Genomic DNA, 24,831 nt, shown 5'->3' on the forward strand with positions numbered 1-24,831 from the left:
TCCGGCAACAATGGCACAGTTCTAAAATGGTTCACCTCCTTCCTTCAACACCGTTCGCAATAAAATAAAATAAACTCCTGTCTCTCGAATCTAACAAAAGTCACACTTGGGATCCGGCAAGGCTCGATCCTCTACCCGTCCCTCTTCAATCTCTTCATGGAGCTCCTCACAATCATCTTGAAAAAAGCTGGAGTGAATTACCACCTTTACGCTGACGACACCCAAATCTATTGCAAAATCAAGTCTCCCAGCGACATCCGACACCTCAATGCCACTCTAACCGAGATCCGATCTTGGTTCAATGCTAATCACTTAAAGCTCAACCCAGATAAAACTGAACTAATCCTATTCTCTCCAAAAAGCAACCATCGTCCAATCCAAGAGTGGATCAAGAATCTGGTCGCCCTAAACAGCCCCATCGTCCTATCCGACTCAGTTAAGTCTCTAGGCATCACCCTTGACAAGAACGTATCTATGGAGGCCCACATCAAAAACTCTGCACAAAGTGCTCTTCTCTCTCTAAAACACCACAAGAAATTGAAACCTTTTTTCCCCATGATGACCTCAAGACAGTAGTCCAATCCCTAGTTCTCTCTAAAATCGACTATGGGAACGCCATCCTAACAGGGACTCCTAAAGCTCACCTAGCCCCTCTAAGGGCAGTGTTGAACATGGCCGCTCGACTCGTATCTGGAGTAAAAAGATGTGAACACATCACTCCAGCTCTCAACTCCCTCAACTGGCTTCCCATGGAAGGGAGGTGTATTTACAAGCTGGCCTGCACCACACACAAAACCCTTCACTCTCCGGCCCCTAACTAACTAGTAAGGGCAGGTCAATCCAGAACTCTGAGAAGCTCCAACTCACTCCTTCTTATTCCTCCGAAACTGAAAAAGAAAACCACACCATACCAATCGTTTTCTGGCAACGCTCCCAGGATGTGGAACGCTCTCCCTAGAGCCCTCAGATGCATCCCCTCCTTCTCCTGTTTCAAAAGGGACCTGAAACTCCATCTCCTTAACAAATACTTTGTTTCGGCCCCACAGGTAGCGGGCCTCATCAGGACTAGGGTGTTTAAGGAAAACATTTTCACAACAGAAACCCCCACTTTGGGTGGCCTTCTAGAATTCATCTGCTGTTTTTCCCCTCGTGTAGCCCCCTGTGGGGCTGAAACGTGTCTGTATTGGAGGACATTTATGTGAATTTGAAGAGATAGATGAATAGTTGGAAAGTCCCAAAAAAACTGTGAGGTTAGATTAGTACACCTCGTAGAACTTTCTGGTGATCCTTTTTGAAAGGAATGCTCTTGGTCTAAGAAATGGAAAGCATCCTCAAGTCACTAATAGGGCAATAGGGAATAGTTGGTACTTGTTTTGATTTAAGTTGATATAACTAATAAGTTGTTGTAGAAAAAACATTGTATTGTAAAAGAATGATTTTTGCATATATACATACATGAAGAATTGAAAAAAAGTATATAAAAAGGTTTTTGTTTCCAAGCAAAGTGCTATTGAGACTTTTGTTTGAACCGTTCATTTGGACTATGATTTGAAATGACATTTGATTGATCAAGCAAGTAAAATGCATAGGAAGGAATAATTCAAGTTTTTCTTCAGCCTAATATACAGTAGTAGATGTATCCCAAAGCATCATTTGCATGTATGTTTGCTGTGTTACCACTCTGCCTCTGTCAGGTTCCTGGGTACTTGCATCGGGTGGTTCCTTGTGTCTCTGGGTCCTCTTGTACAAATACCGTCCTCCTTTGCAGTTCACATTCCACTTTCTTAGTATATGGTTTGGGCTCCTCCTGCAGACCAGTGTATTTTGTGCTACTTACTTGATTGCATTTGAAGTATCCTTGTGTGATGTGTTATCTCCAGGTAGGAGATATACAAATATGTTAGTGAGTGTTGTGTAATAAATAGTAGTATTTTTATATAAATGTGTGTGGCTCTTTTTCATTTAACCTACACGATAAGATTAAACTGGTAAAACAAGCTGCTTAACACTTCAAGATAAGCCTGAAGGCTGCTCTCCACAGCTACCACTTTGAGAGCTTTCATGCGTTTGCATATAAAATAACAATAAAAACAGATTTAAATCGCCACTTTGAGCGCTTTCTATGGTTATCAAAGACCCCTAAAATCGCCACAAGGGTTGCCTGGATTAGTGCGGGGTGCATCCATATACTCAGCCAGCCTCCTACAGTTATCTATTCACAAGGCGAGGAGTCCAAGTTTAGAAGTATCCAACAGAGGAAAAAGTTACTTACCTTCGGTAACACTCTTTTTGGTAGATACTCTTTCTAACTGCAGATTACACACTGCCCTCCAAGCCCCCGATCTGTGGAATGGTTGTTTTCCTTTTAAAAAGTTTCTGATTTTAAGAATGTGCACATTGATTCTACCAGTTTTCAGATGGGCTCCGTGCCTGATTGTGTTGACAGTCTTATGAAAAGAAACTGACATCCCCACACGAGTGGTGCTTACATGTGCCTCCACTTGTTACTTCCGGAGTTGAGTGCAGTCGATGTTGACTTGCCTAGTTCCCCCTTCTGGTGCGCAGGAGCACTTTTTGTTGAGTTTTCCTGATCCAGTCTAGCACCTGGAGATATTCACAAGGTGAGCAACCTGCGGTTAGACAGAGTATTCACCAGAAAGAGCGTTACTGAAGGTAAGTAATTTGTTAATTTACACTCTGGCACTCAACCTCCTAGAACTCGGTTTTTACACTATTGTGTGGGCCTACTGTCCTAGACAAAAAATATATTCTTCTTGCAGTAATTACAGTAATCTTCCTCTGGGATTAAAAAAGGTTTGTAAGACTAAAACAAAATGTTTTTTAATTTCCTACACAGTGTGCAGCTATGATGAACCCTATATTTCTGATTTCTGCTAAGTAACATCTGCCCCTACAGCCAGAGGTGGCTTCTTAATTCTCATCTGATGCTCTAGTCATTAATAACACTCCCCCTGCCCCCCCTCCCCCGTGCATCCACCTCTCCACCCCCCACTCCTCATCACTTGAAATGCAGTGGCTGCTGCTAGGTAGCAGAATTGAAAGGGGTGCCCGGAGGGCTGAAAAGAACAGATCACTTACTCTCCTACGTCCTCTTCTGTTCCAAACTCCCGGCAGCAAACAGACTCTCTTAAGCCAATCACAACGCTGCTGTCAATAGTATTGCCAGAATGACAGCAGCGTTGTGATCGTTCTGAGCAACCTGGTTTGCTGCTCAGACAGTGCCTGGGACTATTCTCCACCAGGCAGTACAACACAGCCGGGTGGAGAAATGCTAAGTGTGCATGACGGTTTGACCATCCTAAGATGGCTGACCAAATCGTCATGCACGCTTATGGTGCCCACTGTTGGAAATGGGATCCCTGGCTGGCCAGGGCTTTCGCCAAAGTCAGTCAGAGACCACCACTCCCAAGTCAGGGCAAGGGAGTTACACGCCAAGATAACCCCTGCTCACCCTCTAGGTAACGTGGCGCGAGCAGCAAGGCTAAACTCGGAGGCAATGTGAGTTAAGTATTTGCGCACGCACCCCAGCAACAACACCCAAAGGCCCACCACAAAGGAAACTCCACACAAGGTTATATAAAAATAGCCTTTGTATTACACCAAAACACATTAGATAAAACACACACTTTACAATGTGCCAGGGGCACGGGCAGAATTTACAGGGGATATGTACAAGACAGGGCCACCTGGGCCACTGTCAGGAATCAGAAGTAACACTTTCAGAAATAGCACTTAGAATGTAAATCACTGTCGCACAAAATATAAAAATAGAGCACACAACCAGTAACTACTGGTAACCAGGACCTCACTAGCACCACCTGTACTAGGGAGAAAACAACCACCTAAGTATCACAATACCTGTAGGGGTGTAAGAACATAACACATGATGCAATGCATAACATTCATTCAGAGGTGTAAGGGAGGAAAAACACATGATGCATCAACAATACATTCAGCGGTGTAAGCAAAAACACACAGTTGCGCAAAACTCAGATAAGTCACCACCTGTGACAGTCCCTGTGTCCCAATGTCAGGGCCTAAACGTGGCAGTTGCCCACAAAGTGCTGGGCAACTGGTGCAGGGAAAGTTAGAGCAACGTTGGAGCCTCTCTGGGCTCCTGGACAAGAAATGGCGCCCTGAGCCTCTCTCAGGCTCTTCAACACGAAATGGGCACTCAAGAGCCTCTCTGGGCTCTTGAAACGACTGTGGGGGCAAGAGCCTCTCTGGGCTCGAAGAACAGGGGTGCCCCTGAGCCTCTCGGGGCTCGTCACGAATGTGGGCAGGGGGGGGGGCCCTCTCGGCGGACCCCAGAACAACTGGAGAGCCACTCGGGGCTCGACGAACAATGAGGCCGGGTTGGAGCCGCTCCGGGCTCCAGAACAAAGGAATGGCCTCGAGCCTCTCTGGGCTCACAGAACGATGGGGCCGGGTCTGAGCCTCGCGGCTCCAGGAACAAAGACCGGGCCCCTCGAGTCTCTCGAGACTCGGGAACACAAGGGCAGGCAGGATGGAGTCCCTCACAGGGGACTCAGGGACCCAGAAACAACTGGGTCAGAGACGCGACCCGGGGCACGCCCGCACTCACCAGGCACTTCGGGAGGCGGCGTCTCCTCGCGGCGGCGGCTCCTCTCGGCGGGGCTTCCCTTCTCCCTCGGGAGCCTCGGCAGGCTGCTTCTCTGCTCCGCTGCGGAGGCGGGACTTCCGGTCTGCCTCTCCCGGGCCGCGCAGTGATTGGCCGGGCACACGAACACTTCCGGGTCGCCGCGGGCATCGCGGCGGCTCGCTTTAGATAGGCAGGCGGGGTCCCATTATCCGAGGAGTGGGCTCCCTCGTGATAAATTAATATCTCCAAAACGGGCACAATAAAAGCGGCAGATGAGCGGGGTGGCACCCGCGCCGCTAGATCACCTCACGGGGCGATCAGATGCCGGGTGGGCACCGGCGAAGGCACCCAAAGCGCTAACAGCAAGGAAAGGCGCGCCCAAGCACCACAGGACGAAAATACAGCGCTCACAGCGCTATGGGCAAAATAAAGCGCTTTCAAGCGCTAGGCAGGAGATTTCAGCGCTCCCCAGCGCTGAAGGGCAGAGAGCAGCGCTCTCAGAGCTGCAGGCAAGGAATCCTCAGTGCTCCCCAGCACTGAAGGACAGGACAAGGCTCCAGCAGGGGCTGGAGGCAGGCAGGGGGGCAAGGCTGGGCCAGAGCCAGCACACTGGGTCTCCAGGCAGGGAGACACTCCAAGTGGCGGTCCTCCTGGCCCCAGCAGCAGCAACAGCCCCCTCTGGCAGGATCCAAAAGCAGAACAAATTATAAGGGGACACAGCCCCTTCTTATACTGTGAAATCCTTTGTTTCAGGGTGCAGGGTGGGGGGAAAACCAGTTGAAGCTGGCTTGGGAGCACTCTTGATGGCCCAACCACCCATTCCTTTCCCTGGGGAGGCTAGGGTCGTTAGACACACCACAGGGGGGCGGAGCCAGCATTGTGTGGGGAAAACCCAGCCCATCCAGGACACAGGTACACTCCTCCCACACATCACTCATGCTAATCCCACACTCACCACCGGGCAGACCCATCCAGACTTCCTGGAGCCTGGCATGCCAGCCAGCTCCAGCCAATCACGCTCCAGCACCCTCACTGCACACATCTCAATGTCCAGAAGTAGCACTTCCCTTCTAGACACATACATGCCGCATACACCATCTCGCAGCATTCACTCTCACGAGTTCATACATACTAAACTCGAGCCTGCACTCCCCACGCATCGGGAACTACCAGGGACACACACATTCCCCATGCATTCCTATGGGAGGGCAGGCCAGCCATGCTACACGCACGCACTTTCACTCTGGGACCCAGGGAAAAGTGCGCAGAGACCCAAAAAATCACTGACACAGGGTCACACATTCAGCAAATAGTCTAGGGGTGAACCTGCCCTAAGGGCCAAGTCCAACACAACCCCCTTCCAGGCAAAACGCAGGGTAGAACAATCACCACCGTGATGGACTTCCCTGCTTGGGGCGATAGAACACGGACGCGGGCCCACAACTGCAGGGACACCCTCCTGTTCTACGCCACGGTGAACCCATGGGATTCCTTCTCAACACACTGTCTGGACCAACTGGGCTACCCCACTGGTACTCCCAAGCTGTCCGCGGCCAGGACCAGGCCCTGGGCCACCCAGGTGCCACCGGTCCTTGCCTATTCACAGAGTGGGGGGTAGTAACCCCTGGCACATAGTAGCCATTCTCCACTCTCCCTGTCTGCAAGACAGGACTAGACTGCCACTGGTTCTCCAGCCTAGGGTCTACAACCTCAGGCGGACCAGGAGTCTCAGGGAAGGCTCTCCTCCCCCTACCTCTTCTTCTAGGGTTCCTCCTCCTCCTGCGAGGGGTACCCTTACAACGCCACTCCAACTCAGGGTTTAACCCCTCAAGTTGCACCGGGGTCAGAGGTGGGCTCTCCCACCCTCTGCTCCCCCTTCCAGAGGTCTGCCCTCTCCCAACTGGAGAAGTTCCTCTGGAAGAAGAACCTGTCAGGACACTGGTTACAGTTGTCCTACCCTTCAGGTCAGGCTGATCCTGAACCTGGCCTTCCAACCTCTGGTCTAAAACCTTCGGTGGAACAATTGCCTGGCACTCCAGGACTTCTGGGGATTCACACACAATCCCCCTGAGGCTAACAAATGACACATATGTTGCGTGACTGTCTGTCTGGCGCAGATCTCCCGTCCCCTGTCCACCTGACAGTGCGTGACGATCCCCCAGACCAGAAGTGGCGCCACCCGGGTCCCCCCAAGAAGATCTAGCCCAACTGGCTAGTCCCTGGTCAACTGGTGCATCCACTGGGAAACTCATCCCCCAATCACTCCTCACGCTGGACTCCTGTACCCTCCCTACCGGAGCGGTACTGCCAGACTCTAGAACCACAGGAGCTCTGGTTACAGACGCTCCAGGTCCTCTACTCACTAGGAGATCTTCCTCAAATGGACTAACAGGACAGCCTAGGTCCCCAACCTGGTGTTCCCTACAGAAACCATCCAAGTCCTGAGGCAGGGCTTCGGGCGTCTGGGGAAACTCGGTCTCCCCCTCACTCCTGCTCCACTGAGCCAGGCAGAGAGCCCCTACACCCTCCTCGCTATCCTGGGACCTAGCTGGGCTACACTGAGCCTCTTCCACCACGCTGGGCTGGAAGATACCTGAACCACTACTGTTGGAGTCACTCACCAATGACTCTAGAGAACCTCTGGCACTGTCCCAGCGCTCTGCTTCCTCTGCAAGGTCCCACGGACTAAAACATTCTAACCTCAGCAGGTGCTGGCGCAACTTTGGACAAACAACACTGAGCAACTGCTCTTTGAGAAAAATATTCACCACTCCGTCCACCTCATTGTCCGAGTTAGTCATCAGCCAATCCCACATTGCATCAGAACAGTCATCCACAAAATACCCCCACTCCTGGTGAGGTGGTTTCCTAAGGTTCCTGAATTTCACCCTGAACTCCTCTTCTGGGGAAACAGGTACCATACTCTGGGAACTGGGAGTGGGACTGTCTACACTAACATTTAAATAGCTGCCACCACTGAACCCACCCCTCCCTGGGGAGTCCAGAAAATTAAGACTGTGCGCAGGGGATAGTCTACCCTCCAGAGCTACTTTGCCTCTGGTGGCGGCCCTCTCAGCCTCCTCTATCCTTTCATGCGCTAAGACCCTCTCGGTCTCTAGCTGTTACTTTCTAACGCCCAGCTGTGCCATAGCCTGGGCATGCTCTAGTCTGAGCTTTTCTAAAGCCAGCTGGTGCTCCCTTTCTCTCCTCCTATCTTCCAGCTCCTCTGGGGACAGGGAAAGGGATGAGGCGCTGCCTCCTACGCTGGACCCAGCAAGGGACTCCCTATCTATGGGGTCTCTACTCTCTACTGGCGTCCAGGTGCTGTCATCTTCTTCTTCCTCTTCTGAATCTTCAGGGCTCCCCACAGACCCATCACCCTCATGGTGTGAGGCCCAGGCCCTTTCCTCACTGCGCTCACGATCCCATTGACCCTCTTGCCATCTGACCAGGCGGTCCCTAAGTTCGTACGGGTTTGACTCACCCCTCCCTATGTCTCTCTCGTCACAGAACCTTACCAGCTCCCACGTACTGTAGGTATCTAGATCACTGAAATCAAAAACAAGATCCATCTTGGCAGGACGTTCTAGAGACAAGATTACACAGGGAACCTAGGGGTCTGAGCTAACACAGGAGTACACAATTCACAAGGTATCAGCAAGCTCTCTATCCCAGAGAACTCCTACTCACTTGCCTAGTGCCACACACCATTCATCCACACACAACCCTCCCCTCGGACTGGTAAGGCAGTTTCTACCACCCCTGATTCCTCAACCTGACCACACGTGACACAGGTACCGACTCTGGGCGCAGGGTGGGGGACAAATGCACTGGACACAATTGCACAATGATACCTTCAGGAGAAGAAAATATGAAACTTCAAAAAAAACAATCCCCTAAAATGTGGTCATCTAAAATGCAGAGCTTTGTAATGTGGCCAGTTACCACTGTGGTACAACGCAAACACAAATCCTTATCCTCACCGCTTGCCGCCAATGTTGGAAATGGGATCCCTGGCTGGCCAGGGCTTTTGCCAAAGTCAGTCAGAGACCACCACTCCCAAGTCAGGGCAAGGGAGTTACACGCCAAGATAACCCCTGCTCACCCTCTAGGTAACGTGGCGCGAGCAGCAAGGCTAAACTCGGAGGCAATGTGAGTTAAGTATTTGCGCACGCACCCCAGCAACAACACCCAAAGGCCCACCACAAAGGAAACTCCACACAAGGTTATATAAAAATAGCCTTTGTATTACACCAAAACACATTAGATAAAACACACACTTTACAATGTGCCAGGGGCACGGGCAGAATTTACAGGGGATATGTACAAGACAGGGCCACCTGGGCCACTGTCAGGAATCAGAAGTAACACTTTCAGAAATAGCACTTAGAATGTAAATCACTGTCGCACAAAATATAAAAATAGAGCACACAACCAGTAACTACTGGTAACCAGGACCTCACTAGCACCACCTGTACTAGGGAGAAAACAACCACCTAAGTATCACAATACCTGTAGGGGTGTAAGAACATAACACATGATGCAATGCATAACATTCATTCAGAGGTGTAAGGGAGGAAAAACACATGATGCATCAACAATACATTCAGAGGTGTAAGCAAAAACACACAGTTGCGCAAAGCAAAACTCAGATAAGTCACCACCTGTGACAGTCCCTGTGTCCCAATGTCAGGGCCTAAACGTGGCAGTTGCCCACAAAGTGCTGGGCAACTGGTGCAGGGAAAGTTAGAGCAACGTTGGAGCCTCTCTGGGCTCCTGCACAAGAAATGGCGCCCTGAGCCTCTCTCAGGCTCTTCAACACGAAATGGGCACTCGAGAGCCTCTCTGGGCTCTTGAAACGACTGTGGGGGCAAGAGCCTCTCTGGGCTCGAAGAACAGGGGTGCCCCTGAGCCTCTCGGGGCTCGTCACGAATGTGGGCAGGGGGGGGGCCCTCTCGGCGGACCCCAGAACAACTGGAGAGCCACTCGGGGCTCGACGAACAATGAGGCCGGGTTGGAGCCTCTCCGGGCTCCAGAACAAAGGAATGGCCTCGAGCCTCTCTGGGCTCACAGAACGATGGGGCCGGGTCTGAGCCTCGCGGCTCCAGGAACAAAGACTGGGCCCCTCGAGTCTCTCGAGACTCGGGAACACAAGGGCAGGCAGGATGGAGTCCCTCACAGGGGACTCAGGGACCCAGAAACAACTGGGTCAGAGACGCGACCCGGGGCACGCCCGCACTCACCAGGCACTTCGGGAGGCGGCGTCTCCTCGCGGCGGCGGCTCCTCTCGGCGGGGCTTCCCTTCTCCCTCGGGAGCCTCGGCAGGCTGCTTCTCTGCTCCGCTGCGGAGGCGGGACTTCCGGTCTGCCTCTCCCGGGCCGCGCTGTGATTGGCCGGGCACACGAACACTTCCGGGTCGCCGCGGGCATCGCGGCGGCTCGCTTTAGATAGGCAGGCGGGGTCCCATTATCCGAGGAGTGGGCTCCCTCGTGATAAATTAATATCTCCAAAACGGGCACAATAAAAGCGGCAGATGAGCGGGTGGCACCCGCGCCGCTAGATCACCTCACGGGGCGATCAGATGCCGGGTGGGCACCGGCGAAGGCACCCAAAGCGCTAACAGCAAGGAAAGGCGCGCCCAAGCACCACAGGACGAAAATACAGCGCTCACAGCGCTATGGGCAAAATAAAGCGCTTTCAAGCGCTAGGCAGGAGATTTCAGCGCTCCCCAGCGCTGAAGGGCAGAGAGCAGCGCTCTCAGAGCTGCAGGCAAGGAATCCTCAGTGCTCCCCAGCACTGGAGGACAGGACAAGGCTCCAGCAGGGGCTGGAGGCAGGCAGGGGGGCAAGGCTGGGCCAGAGCCAGCACACTGGGTCTCCAGGCAGGGAGACACTCCAAGTGGCGGTCCTCCTGGCCCCAGCAGCAGCAACAGCCCCCTCTGGCAGGATCCAAAAGCAGAACAAATTATAAGGGGACACAGCCCCTTCTTATACTGTGAAATCCTTTGTTTCAGGGTGCAGGGTGGGGGGAAAACCAGTTGCAGCTGGCTTGGGAGCACTCTTGATGGCCCAACCACCCATTCCTTTCACTGGGGAGGCTAGGGTCGTTAGACACACCACAGGGGGGCGGAGCCAGCATTGTGTGGGGAAAACCCAGCCCATCCAGGACACAGGTACACTCCTCCCACACATCACTCATGCTAATCCCACACTCACCACCGGGCAGACCCATCCAGACTTCCTGGAGCCTGGCATGCCAGCCAGCTCCAGCCAATCACGCTCCAGCACCCTCACTGCACACATCTCAATGTCCAGAAGTAGCACTTCCCTTCTAGACACATACATGCCGCATACACCATCTCGCAGCATTCACTCTCACGAGTTCATACATACTAAACTCGAGCCAGCACTCCCCACGCATCGGGAACTACCAGGGACACACACATTCCCCATGCATTCCTATGGGAGGGCAGGCCAGCCATGCTACACGCACGCACTTTCACTCTGGGACCCAGGGAAAAGTGCGCAGAGACCCAAAAAATCACTGACACAGGGTCACACATTCAGCAAATAGTCTAGGGGTGAACCTGCCCTAAGGGCCAAGTCCAACACAACCCCCTTCCAGCCAAAACGCAGGGTAGAACAATCACCACCGTGATGGACTTCCCTGCTTGGGGCGATAGAACACGGACGCGGGCCCGCAACTGCAGGGACACCCTCCTGTTCTACGCCACGGTGAACCCATGGGATTCCTTCTCAACACACTGTCTGGACCAACTGGGCTACCCCACTGGTACTCCCAAGCTGTCCGCGGCCAGGACCAGGCCCTGGGCCACCCAGGTGCCACCGGTCCTTGCCTATTCACAGAGTGGGGGGTAGTAACCCCTGGCACATAGTAGCCATTCTCCACTCTCCCTGTCTGCAAGACAGGACTAGACTGCCACTGGTTCTCCAGCCTAGGGTCTACAACCTCAGGCGGACCAGGAGTCTCAGGGAAGGCTCTCCTCCCCCTACCTCTTCTTCTAGGGTTCCTCCTCCTCCTGCGAGGGGTACCCTTACAACGCCACTCCAACTCAGGGTTTAACCCCTCAAGTTGCACCGGGGTCAGAGGTGGGCTCTCCCACCCTCGGCACCCCCTTCCAGAGGTCTGCCCTCTCCCAACTGGAGAAGTTCCTCTGGAAGAGGAACCTGTCAGGACACTGGTTACAGTTGTCCTACCCTTCAGGTCAGGCTGATCCTGAACCTGGCCTTCCAACCTCTGGTCTAAAACCTTCGGTGGAACAATTGCCTGGCACTCCAGGACTTCTGGGGATTCACACACAATCCCCCTGAGGCTAACAAATGACACATATGTTGCGTGACTGTCTGTCTGGCGCAGATCTCCCGTCCCCTGTCCACCTGACAGTGCGTGACGATCCCCCAGACCAGAAGTGGCGCCACCCGGGTCCCCCCAAGAAGATCTAGCCCAACTGGCTAGTCCCTAGTCCACTGGTGCATCCACTGGGAAACTCATCCCCCAATCACTCCTCACGCTGGACTCCTGTACCCTCCCTACCGGAGCGGTACTGCCAGACTCTAGAACCACAGGAGCTCTGGTTACAGACGCTCCAGGTCCTCTACTCACTAGGAGATCTTCCTCAAATGGACTAACAGGACAGCCTAGGTCCCCAACCTGGTGTTCCCTACAGAAACCATCCAAGTCCTGAGGCAGGGCTTCGGGCGTCTGGGGAACCTCTGTCTCCCCCTCACTCCTGCTCCACTGAGCCAGGCAGTGAGCCCTTACACCCTCCTCGCTATCCTGGGACCTAGCTGGGCTACACTGAGCCTCTTCCACCACGCTGGGCTGGAAGATACCTGAACCACTACTGTTGGAGTCACTCACCAATGACTCTAGAGAACCTCTGGCACTGTCCCAGCGCCCTGCTTCCTCTGCAAGGTCCCACGGACTAAAACATTCTAACCTCAGCAGGTGCTGGCGCAACTCTGGACAAACAACACTGAGCAACTGCTCTTTGAGAAACATATTCACCACTCCGTCCACCTCATTGTCCGAGTTAGTCATCAGCCAATCCCACATTGCATCAGAACAGTCATCCACAAAATACCCCCACTCCTGGTGAGGTGGTTTCCTAAGGTTCCTGAATTTCACCCTGAACTCCACTTCTGGGGAAACAGGTACCATACTCTGGGAACTGGGAGTGGGACTGTCTACACTAACATTTAAATAGCTGCCACCACTGAACCCACCCCTCCCTGGGGAATCCAGAAAATTAAAACTGTGCGCAGGGGATAGTCTACCCTCCAGAGCTACTTTGCCTCTGGTGGCGGCCCTCTCAGCCTCCTCTATCCTTTCCTGCGCTAAGACCCTCTTGGTCTCTAGCTGTTGCTTTCTAACGCCCAGCTGTGCCATAGCCTGGGCATGCTCTAGTCTGAGCTTTTCTAAAGCCAGCTGGTGCTCCCTTTCTCTCCTCCTATCTTCCAGCTCCTCTGGGGACAGGGAAAGGGATGAGGCGCTGCCTCCTACGCTGGACCCAGCAAGGGACTCCCTATCTATGGGGTCTCTACTCTCTACTGGCGTCCAGGTGCTGTCATCTTCTTCTTCCTCTTCTGAATCTTCAGGGCTCCCCACAGACCCATCACCCTCATGGTGTGAGGCCCAGGCCCTTTCCTCACTGCGCTCACGATCCCATTGACCCTCTTGCCATCTGACCAGGCGGTCCCTAAGTTCGTACAGGTTTGACTCACCCCTCCCTATGTCTCTCTCGTCACAGAACCTTACCAGCTCCCACGTACTGTAGGTATCTAGATCACTGAAATCAAAAACAAGATCCATCTTGGCAGGACGTTCTAGAGACAAGATTACACAGGGAACCTAGGGGTCTGAGCTAACACAGGAGTACACAATTCACAAGGTATCAGCAAGCTCTCTATCCCAGAGAACTCCTACTCACTTGCCTAGTGCCACACACCATTCATCCACACACAACCCTCCCCTCGGACTGGTAAGGCAGTTTCTACCACCCCTGATTCCTCAACCTGACCACACGTGACACAGGTACCGACTCTGGGCGCAGGGTGGGGGACAAATGCACTGGACACAATTGCACAATGATACCTTCAGGAGAAGAAAATATGAAACTTCAAAAAAAATAATCCCCTAAAATGTGGTCATCTAAAATGCAGAGCTTTGTAGTGTGGCCAGTTACCACTGTGGTACAACGCAAACACAAATCCTTATCCTCACCGCTTGCCGCCAATGTTGGAAATGGGATCCCTGGCTGGCCAGGGCTTTCGCCAAAGTCAGTCAGAGACCACCACCCCCAAGTCAGGGCAAGGGAGTTACACGCCAAGATAACCCCTGCTCACCCTCTAGGTAACGTGGCGCGAGCAGCAAGGCTAAACTCGGAGGCAATGTGAGTTAAGTATTTGCGCACGCACCCCAGCAACAACACCCAAAGGCCCACCACAAAGGAAACTCCACACAAGGTTACATAAAAATAGCCTTTGTATTACACCAAAACACATTAGATAAAACACACACTTTACAATGTGCCAGGGGCACGGGCAGAATTTACAGGGGATATGTACAAGACAGGGCCACCTGGGCCACTGTCAGGAATCAGAAGTAACACTTTCAGAAATAGCACTTAGAACATAAGTCACTGTCGCACAAAATATAAAAATAGAGCACACAACCAGTAACTACTGGTAACCAGGACCTCACTAGCACCACCTGTACTAGGGAGAAAACAACCACCTAAGTATCACAATACCTGTAGGGGTGTAAGAACATAACACATGATGCAATGCATAACATTCATTCAGAGGTGTAAGGGAGGAAAAACACATAATGCATCAACAATACATTCAGAGGTGTAAGCAAAAACACACAGTTGCGCAAAACTCAGATAAGTCACCACCTGTGACAGTCCCTGTGTCCCAATGTCAGGGCCTAAACGTGGCAGTTGCCCACAAAGTGCTGGGCAACTGGTGCAGGGAAAGTTAGAGCAACATTGGAGCCTCTCTGGGCTCCTGGACAAGAAATGGCGCCCTGAGCCTCTCTCAGGCTCTTCAACACGAAATTGGCACTCGAGCCTCTCTGGGCTCACAAAACGAATGGCACTCTCAGAGCCTCTCTGGGCTCTTGAAACGACTGTGGGGGCAAGAGCCTCTCTGGGATCGAAGAACAGGGGTGCCCCTGAGCCTCTCGGGGCTCGTCACGAATGTGGGCAGGGGGGGGCCCTCTCGGGGGACCCCAGAACAACTGGAGAGCCACTCGGGGCTCGACGAACAATGAGGCCGGGTTGGAGCCTCTCCGGGCTCCAGAACATAGGAATGGCCTCGAGCCTCTCTGGGCTCACAGAACGATGGGGCCGGGTCTGAGCCTCGCGGCTCCAGGAACAAAGACCGGGTCTCTCGAGACCCGGGAACACAAGGGCAGGCAGGATGGAGTCCCTCACGGGGGACTCAGGGACCCAGAAACAACTGGGTCAGAGACGCGACCCGGGGCACGCCCGCACTCACCAGGCACTTCGGGAGGCGGCGTCTCCTCGCGGCGCCGGCTCCTCTCGGCGGGGCTTCCCTTCTCCCTCGGGAGCCTCGGCAGGCTGCTTCTCTGCTCCGCTGCGGAGGCGGGACTTCCGGTCTACCTCTCCCGGGCCGCGCTGTGATTGGCCGGGCACACGAACACTTCCGGGTCGCCGCGGGCATCACGGCGGCTCGCTTTAGATAGGCAGGCGGGGTCCCATTATCCGAGGAGTGGGCTCCCTCGTGATTAATATCTCCAAAACGGGCACAATAAAAGCGGCAGATGAGCGGGGTGGCACCCGCGCCGCTAGATCACCTCACGGGGCGATCAGATGCCGGGTGGGCACCGGCGAAGGCACCCAAAGCGCTAACAGCAAGGAAAGGCGCGCCCAAGCGCCACAGGACGAAAATACAGCGCTCACAGCGCTATGGGCAAAATAAAGCGCTTTCAAGCGCTAGGCAGGAGATTTCAGTGCTCCCCAGCGCTGAAGGGCAGAGAGCAGCGCTCTCAGAGCTGCAGGCAAGGAATCCTCAGTGCTCCCCAGCACTGGAGGACAGGACAAGGCTCCAGCAGGGGCTGGAGGCAGGCAGGGGGGCAAGGCTGGGCCAGAGCCAGCACACTGGGTCTCCAGGCAGGGAGACACTCCAAGTGGCGGTCCTCCTGGCCCCAGCAGCAGCAACAGCCCCCTCTGGCAGGATCCAAAAGCAGAACAAATTGTAAGGGGACACAGCCCCTTCTTATACATACTGTGAAATCCTTTGGTGCAGGGTGGGGGGAAAACCAGTTGCAGCTGGCTTGGGAGCACTCTTGATGGCCCAACCACCCATTTCTTTCACTGGGGAGGCTAGGGTCGTTAGACACACCACAGGGGGGCGAAGCCAGCATTGTGTGGGGAAAACCCAGCCCATCCAGGACACAGGTACACTCCTCCCACACATCACTCATGCTAATCCCACACACACCACCGGGCAGACCCATCCAGACTTCCTGGAGCCTGGCATGCCAGCCAGCTCCAGCCAATCACGCTCCAGCACCCTCACTGCACACATATCTCAATGTCCAGAAGTAGCACTTCCCTTCTAGACACATACATGCCGCATACACCATCTCGCAGCATTCACTCTCACGAGTCCATACATACTAAACTCGAGCCTGCACTCCCCACGCATCGGGAACTACCAGGGACACACACATTCTCCATGCATTCCTATGGGAGGGCAGGCCAGCCATGCTACACGCACGCACTTTCACTCTGGGACCCAGGGAAAAGTGCGCAGAGACCCAAAAAATCACTGACACAGGGTCACACATTCAGCAAATAGTCTAGGGGTGAACCTGCCCTAAGGGCCAAGTCCAACACCCACCACTCCTCTTCCCTGCTGGCTGCTGCTGTCTGTCAGGAAAGCACAGCCTCGCCCCGGCTCAGTACTGAAAAATAAACATTTTGTTATTTTCATTTTATTTTTCCTTCTTGCACTGCTCAGAGACTAGTGGGGCTTAACGGAGGAGCCGCTGCTGTTAAAATGAATGAAATGCCCAGTCAACCTCATTTGTACCACATACAATACTGTGAATGTGATAGATGCATTACTTTATCGTTATTCTTGATTCTCCGAGCTTCATGTCCCAACTAGTATCTAGTAAATCTACCCACCTCTGGTACTTATTTTTTTATCTTTTATACTCTCCGACATATAATAGTAACCTTGTGGTAAAAGGTGAAGGGCATGGGATAAATGGAGATGGAGTCTCTAGAGCACTGTGATGCCACAATAGACTCCTAAGCCAGCATGCTATATCTTTTTCAAGTTTAGTCCATTTCCACGTTCCTATTAACCTGGTGTTCCAAAAGGACGGAAACCAGGTTGAAGTACGGCATTCTGGGATGAAGAATAGCAGCTAAGTAATTTCTTTTTCTAGGCTGTAATGTGCTTTTCACAGAACCATTAGCCAGTAATATGAAGGTCTTGCTTCACCATTGTGGTGCTGGTGGTGTCTACAGATATAGAGTCTAATATGTACCTCTTTTTGCTTTCCCCCTAGACTCTCCTGTCAATCCCAGACGTAGTGACCGGCTGTGAGGTGCTAAAAGAACTGGTTGAATACCTGGGATAGAGCATGTTATTTTGAGCCAGCTGAATGAGAGTTCTCGTCTTCTTGGATTCTTCTCTAAAAACCTCATCAATAGTGACAATGATTCGACTAGATCTGGAGCACTATGTCAGAACTGTGATTTTATGACTGAGTCATATTTTTTTACTGTTGACCCATTGGTAGTTTTGCACCCTCAAAAACTTGGGATAGTATGTTTTATCTGAAAGTCGCTCTACCAGAATCAGATTCCGGGCAGATTATTTTATATGCAAATTGAAGAGATGTATGTGTAAATTCATGAAATAAATGTCATATTTATTGAATTAGTGGCATGTCTGTAGAACTTTTTTGCTTCTAATGTATGCTCCAAAACCAAGTTGCAGTGCAGTTACTGTTCTCGATACCAGAGGAGGAGGCAAGTAAATGGCCAGTTCTCCTTGTCCAAGGGAATGTAAAGGCAAGTGGACAATCCAGGTAATGCGCATTGGCTGTGAGGTACCGGATTTTTAGGAAACCGGTGGTGCCAGGGGATAACACCCGAAGACCTCTGAGTTCTCCCTTGTTCCGGACCACAGAAACAAGAGACTTCTAGTCGCCGTCAGAGATCAAGTTTTTATTGGTAGCTACCAAGTAACACGTGTCCTAGAAGCACGACAAACACGGGTCATGTATTCTCAGGAGACTGTACGTGTTCGTTTTTACAGAACCAGTCTTCTCCTTTTATACAGAAATAATGGCTTCAAGCAAGAATTCTTGAGTTTATGATATGGCTGTAAACATATTTCTGTAATAATACAAAGTGCGGCGTCACGTAAGCAAACCCACATTTTAGATGTCCAGTTCGTGACAGATTACCCAGCAAGATCCGGGACTCCCATCAGATATCGATGAAACACCAATAAAGGCAGGTACCACCCAGTCATAAAACTGGCCATAAAGAAGTAGTATGGACAGGTGCATGTTTGTAGAAAGCATGTTCTGTATGGGGTGAATGGTTTTGTGGAATGTTATGTGTCGATAGTATCGTATTCAGCCACTGGGCGGGGAGCCGCCCAAACAGGTTTGGCTTAAGGCAATGGAGTCAGTTTGGACAGGTCAGGGGGAAGTCAGGGAAAGTGGACGTGTCCTTTTGGATCAAGCTCGACCTTTAATTGACTTAACATGAGGGCAAGAAGTAAGATGGATGCAGTTCACAAAATGGAGTCTAAGGGATTGGGACGGGAACTACGATTTAGGGGTGTTGGCAACCCTCGATTGTCACGCAAATACATAGGAATGATGTCCTAATCATTATCGGTTCGCGGACACTAAATTCGTCATGGTACGTTGATATTTTGTGACACGGGTATTGGACCTCGATATTGGGATAACAATAGGGTCCAGATTTTCAGAACCACAGACCCTCCTTTTGCCCTTATGTAAGGCAATAACTCATGTTAATCCGAGTCCAAATCTGTATGAAGGAATTCGTGGAGATGCTGCTGTAACATTATCCTGTTGCTTAGTTCGTCCCTTGACGCAGGCTTCCGTACACATGAAGTAGCACAGAGGCCACAGAGTGCAGGAGCGCACTGGACACATAGGCAGAACATAAACAGAACTGTTAAGATCATCCCAATGAATATTAGCGTTTTCCATCCCCAGGCAGCGATCAGTCCCCAGAACCACCCTAGCAAGGACCAATCCCCTTTCTCAACGTGAAGGGAACCAGATATTTTATGTAGTTTAGAGATGGCCTGGTATACTGTCGGTGCATTATCAGGGATGAATATGCAACAACTGGATTGGATGACTCTACACACACCACCACGATCGGCGAGTATGATATCAAGGGCAATTCGGTTCTGAAGGGTCATAAGTCGATCCGACTGAAGCTCGGTTGTCAAATTGCCAAGTGCTCCGGCCGTTGTAGTCACGGCGGATTCAACCATCCTTGCTAACTGGCGAATATTCCTGCTGTTCACCATAGGCCCCCAAAACGGCAGAAAACCTTTTGTGAAGTCAGCGAATTCCTGACCCGCGGTGTCGTCTTTACTCACGACACCTCTAGCTGTCCTTGTCCGATGGTAATCTGCTCGGGCCGTGTAGGTAGGAGGCAGCAGAAATGAGATGAAACACGTGCCTGAGAAGTCAGGGGGTAACCATGTATAGGCTTGGTCGTGGCAGACGAAATACGTGCCTTTGGCTATTAAGAGTATAGGGGAAGTTCAGGAGGCGAGCACATATGTTTCTGTGCAAATGCTCTTTCCTAACTGTGCAGTGGGATCTCTACCAATACCTTGTAAACATAGGTGACCTCGGTGGGGCACTATCCAAACTGGGCGGGATTTCTTTGCTGCCTGGCTCTTGATCAGCTAAACGCCATGTTTGGTTACGTTCCAACGAGTGTATGGGGTCAGTTAGTCTTTGGGGATAGTCAGATATGTGTCGAACTCTCTACTCATATTTCTTATCCCTGCTATTAGTGCCTTGTTACTGGAATCGCTTTCAGTGGAACGGGTCGGGTATGGTTCTAGGGCGAATAGGAACATGGTCTGAAAAGCCCACAGAGAACCATAATAACTAAATGGCAGGATGAAGTATGGGATACCCTTATCCGTCGTGTGCGGCATGAGTCCGCATATCCAACAGCTTGATGTGTTCATTATAGACTGGTGTTGGTGTAGGAGTTGGATGAAAGAGTTATTTACAAATTCGAGCCTTCTGGCAGACTCGTGTTCAGGTAGAGGGTGAAAAGAATGTGGTGAGAGAGTGGGAGAAGGCGTCGGCAGAGTGTCATTTGAGAGTAGGGAAACTTGAAATACGAATAGAGCATAACCAATCAAAAGCATCACAGTGCTACACAGCATTAGAACACATATTATTAAAAATCTTTTCTTGGACAGTATAGTACACAATTGTTTTTCAAAGTTCGTAAGTTTGACAGGTCTCTCTACCCTTGGAAACTCCATCCTCTACTTGCTGCCCGCGGTGGTAGGTTGATTCTGCCAGGGAGCGCGCTCCGTTCGGTCCGGGGTGACTCCCTCGGACCAACCAGAACCGTGGACCTAAAACTTCCTTGGTTGCACTCCCCACACTTCGACCGCGACCCTAGCAGCAGAACCGGATGGCGGTTCGAAAATCAAAAAATGAGCTAGTTCCCTGGGACGAGAGAGCTGGAAGATAAAAATAGTTCTTGGTGGAAAAGGGAAATCACATTAGATCAAGGTTTTATTAGTCCCTGGGGCTGGATCTCAGGTTGTATCGTCGCTTCTCAGGTATGGTGTGGTCTTTAAACAATGTCTCAGGTTCGGTAGTGTCCAATTGCATAGATGGTGACACACGTCCTTGCAAAATACGATCACTCTCCTTTTCGGTACCAGTCTCTTTTAAACGTGCATCGCTGAAAAGGATGGAACGAGGTACGGATTTGGTCGTAGAGTCGGCAAGTCCTTTATCGACCCACCGGTCGTATGGAAGGGGCAGAGGGACCCGTTTGCAATGGGTCCCATGCACCCAGTTCTTTTTGCCGTCCACCCGAACCGCTGATCTCGTGGAAAGAAGTACCAGGTATGGTCCGGTCCACCTCGGCTGTCCGTTGTTGGTGCGCTGGAAATTCCGCACCAATACCCACGTACCGGGTTTGATTGTATGACCTGGATCGTCAGAGGCTGGCGGAGAGGAACTGTGAACCTGTTGGTGTAAAACACGCAATTTAGCTGTCAATTCGCACAAATAATCAAGCAGTACGGGGAGTTCTATTTCACGGAGTTTCTTTGGTCTTGGCACGCCCCAGACGTTGGCTGGGCGGCCAATCACGATCTCGTGGGGGCTAAGACCTAGTCTGGAATGGACGGTCATCCTAGTTGACAAGAGTGCTAGGGGCAAGGCGTCAGGCCATTTAAGACCTGTACTGGCTTGGATCTTGGCTAGCTTGAGTTTCAAAGTGCCATTGTAGCACTCTACTAATCCAGCTGATTGGGGGTGATTTGCAGCGTGGAATTTCAGGTGTATGCCTAGACATTCACACACTCTCTTCATCACTCGTCCTATGAATTCACTTCCATTATCACTCCAGACAATTCTAGGCATACCGAATCTCGGGAAGAACTCTTTGACAAGGGCTTTGGCAGTTGTCATAGCAGTATTGTCTTTAAGGGGGTACGCTTCCACCCACCTTGAAAAAGCGCAAACAACAACGAGCACATACTTTAGATTGTTGCACCTTTCCATGTGAATGAAATCGAGCTGCAAAACCTCGAACGGATACGTAGGAGGCGCAAAGTGACCAGCTGGAGTTGGAGTTCCTTTACCGGGATTGTGTTTTAGGCATATCATACAGTTTCTGACCACATTTTCTGCATATTTTGGGATATTGCTATTCTGCCATACTGGGGCCAATAGCTTACATATTCCTTTCGAACTGATGTGTGCCATGCCGTGAGCCATTGTTACTACTGCAAGTACGTATGCATTAGGTAGTAGCCATCGCTGGTGTTCCGATAATTCGACCCAACAACCATTCGCATCCAATCTACCCTTACTTCTTCTCCATTCATTCAACTCATTCTCAGTTGCCTCAGCTTGTATGCATTTTACGCTTTCAATGGTGTCCTCACACATTCCCACATCAGTAGTACATCCAGCGGGACCCGCAACATACATTCGACTCATCGTGTCCCTTGCGGTCTCTTTCGCAACCTCGTCTGCAAATGCATTCCCGCGGCCAATATCGTCTTGAATTTTCTTGTGTGCACTGCATTTCATAATGGCAACCTGTAGTGGCATGGTCAGTGACTCAAGGAGCTCATGAACTAGCTGACCATGTTGTATCTTTGCACCATGTGAGGTAAGGAAACCACGTTCACGCCATAATCTCCCAAAACTGTGAGCCACGCCAAAGGCGTATTGGCTGTCCGTGTACACATTCACTCGCTTTCCTTTTGCTAACACGCATGCTCTGGTAAGTGCAATGATTTCCGCAGCTTGTGCAGAGTTGTGGTAAATACGTGCGGTCTCTACAATGGTGTGTAATGTTGTTACAGCATATGCAGCAGTCGTATCACCATTCGGTAACTTGAAACATGAACCGTCAACCCATAAAGTATCATTGCATTCAGGAAGGGGAGTGTCTTGTAGGTCTACTCTCCCTTTTGTCTCTTCTTCTGTCCTAAAGCAGCAGTCATGTTTATCACTCTTGTCTGTTCCTGTCGGAATGGGTAATAACGTTGCGGGATTCAGTGTATCACACCTCTTTATGTGGATGTGGCTTGCTAGCAACGTCAGTTCGTAACTGGATAGTCGAGCACTAGTAAGGTGTTGTGTCTTCGTCCTGTTTAGTAAAATGTCTACTGCGTGCGGAACCATAACGATCAGAGTATTATTCATGACTAATCCAGCGGATTGTCGAATGCAGACAGCTGTTGCGGCGCTAGCCCTCAGACAACTTGGTAGTGCCTTAGCCACAGGATCCAGAGTTGCCGAAAAATACGCGCATGGGCGCTGTCTGTTCCCAAAATGCTGTGTTAAGACTGATAATGCACAACCTTCCTTCTCATGGACATATAATGTAAAAGGCTTACTGTAGTTGGGGTTTCCCAACACAGGGGCTGAACACAATGCATCACGCAATTTGTGAAAACTCGTCTGACAATCTTCAGACCAGGGCATAGGATTGGGCGTATTTTTACGGAGTAGTGCCAGCAAGGGTTTAGCTAGCAGTGAGAAATTCGGTATCCATTGTCTACAGTACTATGTAATACCCAAAAAAGCTCGAACTTCTCTCTGTATCCTTGGGGTACTTAGTTCTGCAATTGCCTGTATTCTTTCTGGTGTCAGTCTCCTTCCCTCCTTCGACAAGACGTGACCTAAGTAGGTTACTTTTTGTCGGCAAAATTGTAGTTTGGAAAGGGAGACTTTGTGCTTCATGTCACATAAGTGATGCAATAATGATAACGTAGCTTTCTTGCAAATGTCTTCAGTGTCCGCAGCGATCAGCAGATCGTCTACGTACTGAATCAGAGTTGAACCACTTTGTAGGACAATCGTGTCTAGTTGTGTTTTCAGGGCCTGACTGAATATGGATGGACTTTCGCAGTAGCCTTGAGGAGCGCACTTGAAGCGGAAGCTTCGTCCTCCTAAATTAAATCCGAAAATATCTCTACTCTCCTCGGCAATCGGGATACTGAAGAAAGCGTTCTTCAGGTCAATCACCGAGAACCAATTTGCTGAAGCTGGAACCATTGTCAATAAAGCAGTAATGTCGGGGACGACTGGAAACTGTGGGATAACTATCTTGTTTACTTCTCTGAGGTCGATCACGAACCTATACAAAGGGGGTTGTGAAGGATCAGTACGTTTTAAGACGGGCAAAACCGGACTGTTGCAGACATTTCCTGTCGTTTCTTCGATGACGTCTTTATCAATCAAATCATGAACAATTTTCAACAATGCTTTTTCGCATTCGCTAGATATTTTGTATTGGGGAATACGTGGCAACTTAAAGTCGGCTTTCAACGTTATGACATATGGTGTTATCTCCAAACGACCTACATCATTAGAACCATTAGCCCAGAGTATATCAGGAAGTGACAATAATTCAGTTGGAATATTTTCCTTTGATAAATACATCGAAGAAATGACTTTCTTGCCTAAAGTAAGTTGTACTCCCGAGGGAGAACAGTACAAGGTCGCATATAACCTTTTTAGTAAGTCCAAACCTAGCAAATTTTCACCACAACCTGTTGTCAAAATGAGGAGTGCTTCTAATTCGCATGGGCCAACAGAAAGACATAGGACTAGAGATCGGGTTTCTAACAGGGGCGCCAGAGAAACCTACTGAGACATTCATTTCGCCAGACAAAGGTGCGCCAGGAAGTTTCGAGTGCATGATAGAACTTTTTGTGGCACCAGTATCCAGCAGAAATGGCTCTGACACTCCTGAGGCTATTACCTCGACATAAGCTCCACTCTGATCTACCGGAACTGAGACAACTCCCTCTCTTTGTCCATGGCTGTCCTAGCAATCGTTACCCTCATTTTCGTGTTCAGCGTAATAGTCGTCAGCATAGTACTGAGCTGATTTAGACGATGAATTATTCTGTTGGTCAAAGCTATTCATGGACTTCTGAGGCGGAAAAGAAGTTGTATTCCGAGTGAAATTTCCACGGCCTCTACCTCTAGGGGCATGTTGAACACCTCTCCCCCTTACACCTTGACCACCGTTTAAACGTCGTGCAAGAGCCGGACAATTATCCTTAAAATGACCCTCTTCTTTGCAATACGCACATTGATTCGGGCCATATGTAGGACGCTGGTGGGAAAACTCGTTACCTTGCGCGTTCCTCGAATACTGCTGTCGCAGTTGATAGTCGGGCTGACTAGCCGTGCGAGGCGGATAGGCCTGCTGGAGGAGAACCTTAGTTTTCAAATCTTTCGTCTTTTTATCGGCCTAGTCTAGCTCGTCTTTACGCCTATTCTCATAGTACTGGGCTGTAGCTAAAATCTGTGCTGACGTAGAGACAGCCCAAGCACTCTGAGTCTTTTAGTTTATTACATAGTTCAGGGAGCAAATTATGTACGAACTTGTCCACAAACAATCTTTGGCC

General features: G+C 50.8%; 1 protein-coding gene across 1 annotated transcript in view; it reads left to right on the plus strand.

The window, feature by feature from the left end:
* SPAG5 (sperm associated antigen 5) overlaps nt 1-17,568 on the plus strand; it is a 620,821-nt gene extending 603,253 nt beyond the window's left edge. Inside the window, exon 26 of the mRNA XM_078680111.1 lies at nt 17,195-17,568. Coding sequence (XP_078536237.1) covers nt 17,195-17,266 — 72 coding nt within the window. The 3' untranslated portion in view covers nt 17,267-17,568. The remainder of the gene's footprint in view (nt 1-17,194) is intronic.
* Nucleotides 17,569-24,831: the final 7,263 nt, after the last annotated feature.

The sequence above is a fragment of the Lissotriton helveticus genome, chromosome 3_1 (genome assembly GCF_964261635.1).
Source record: "Lissotriton helveticus chromosome 3_1, aLisHel1.1, whole genome shotgun sequence".
NCBI classification, from domain to species: domain Eukaryota; kingdom Metazoa; phylum Chordata; class Amphibia; order Caudata; family Salamandridae; genus Lissotriton; species Lissotriton helveticus.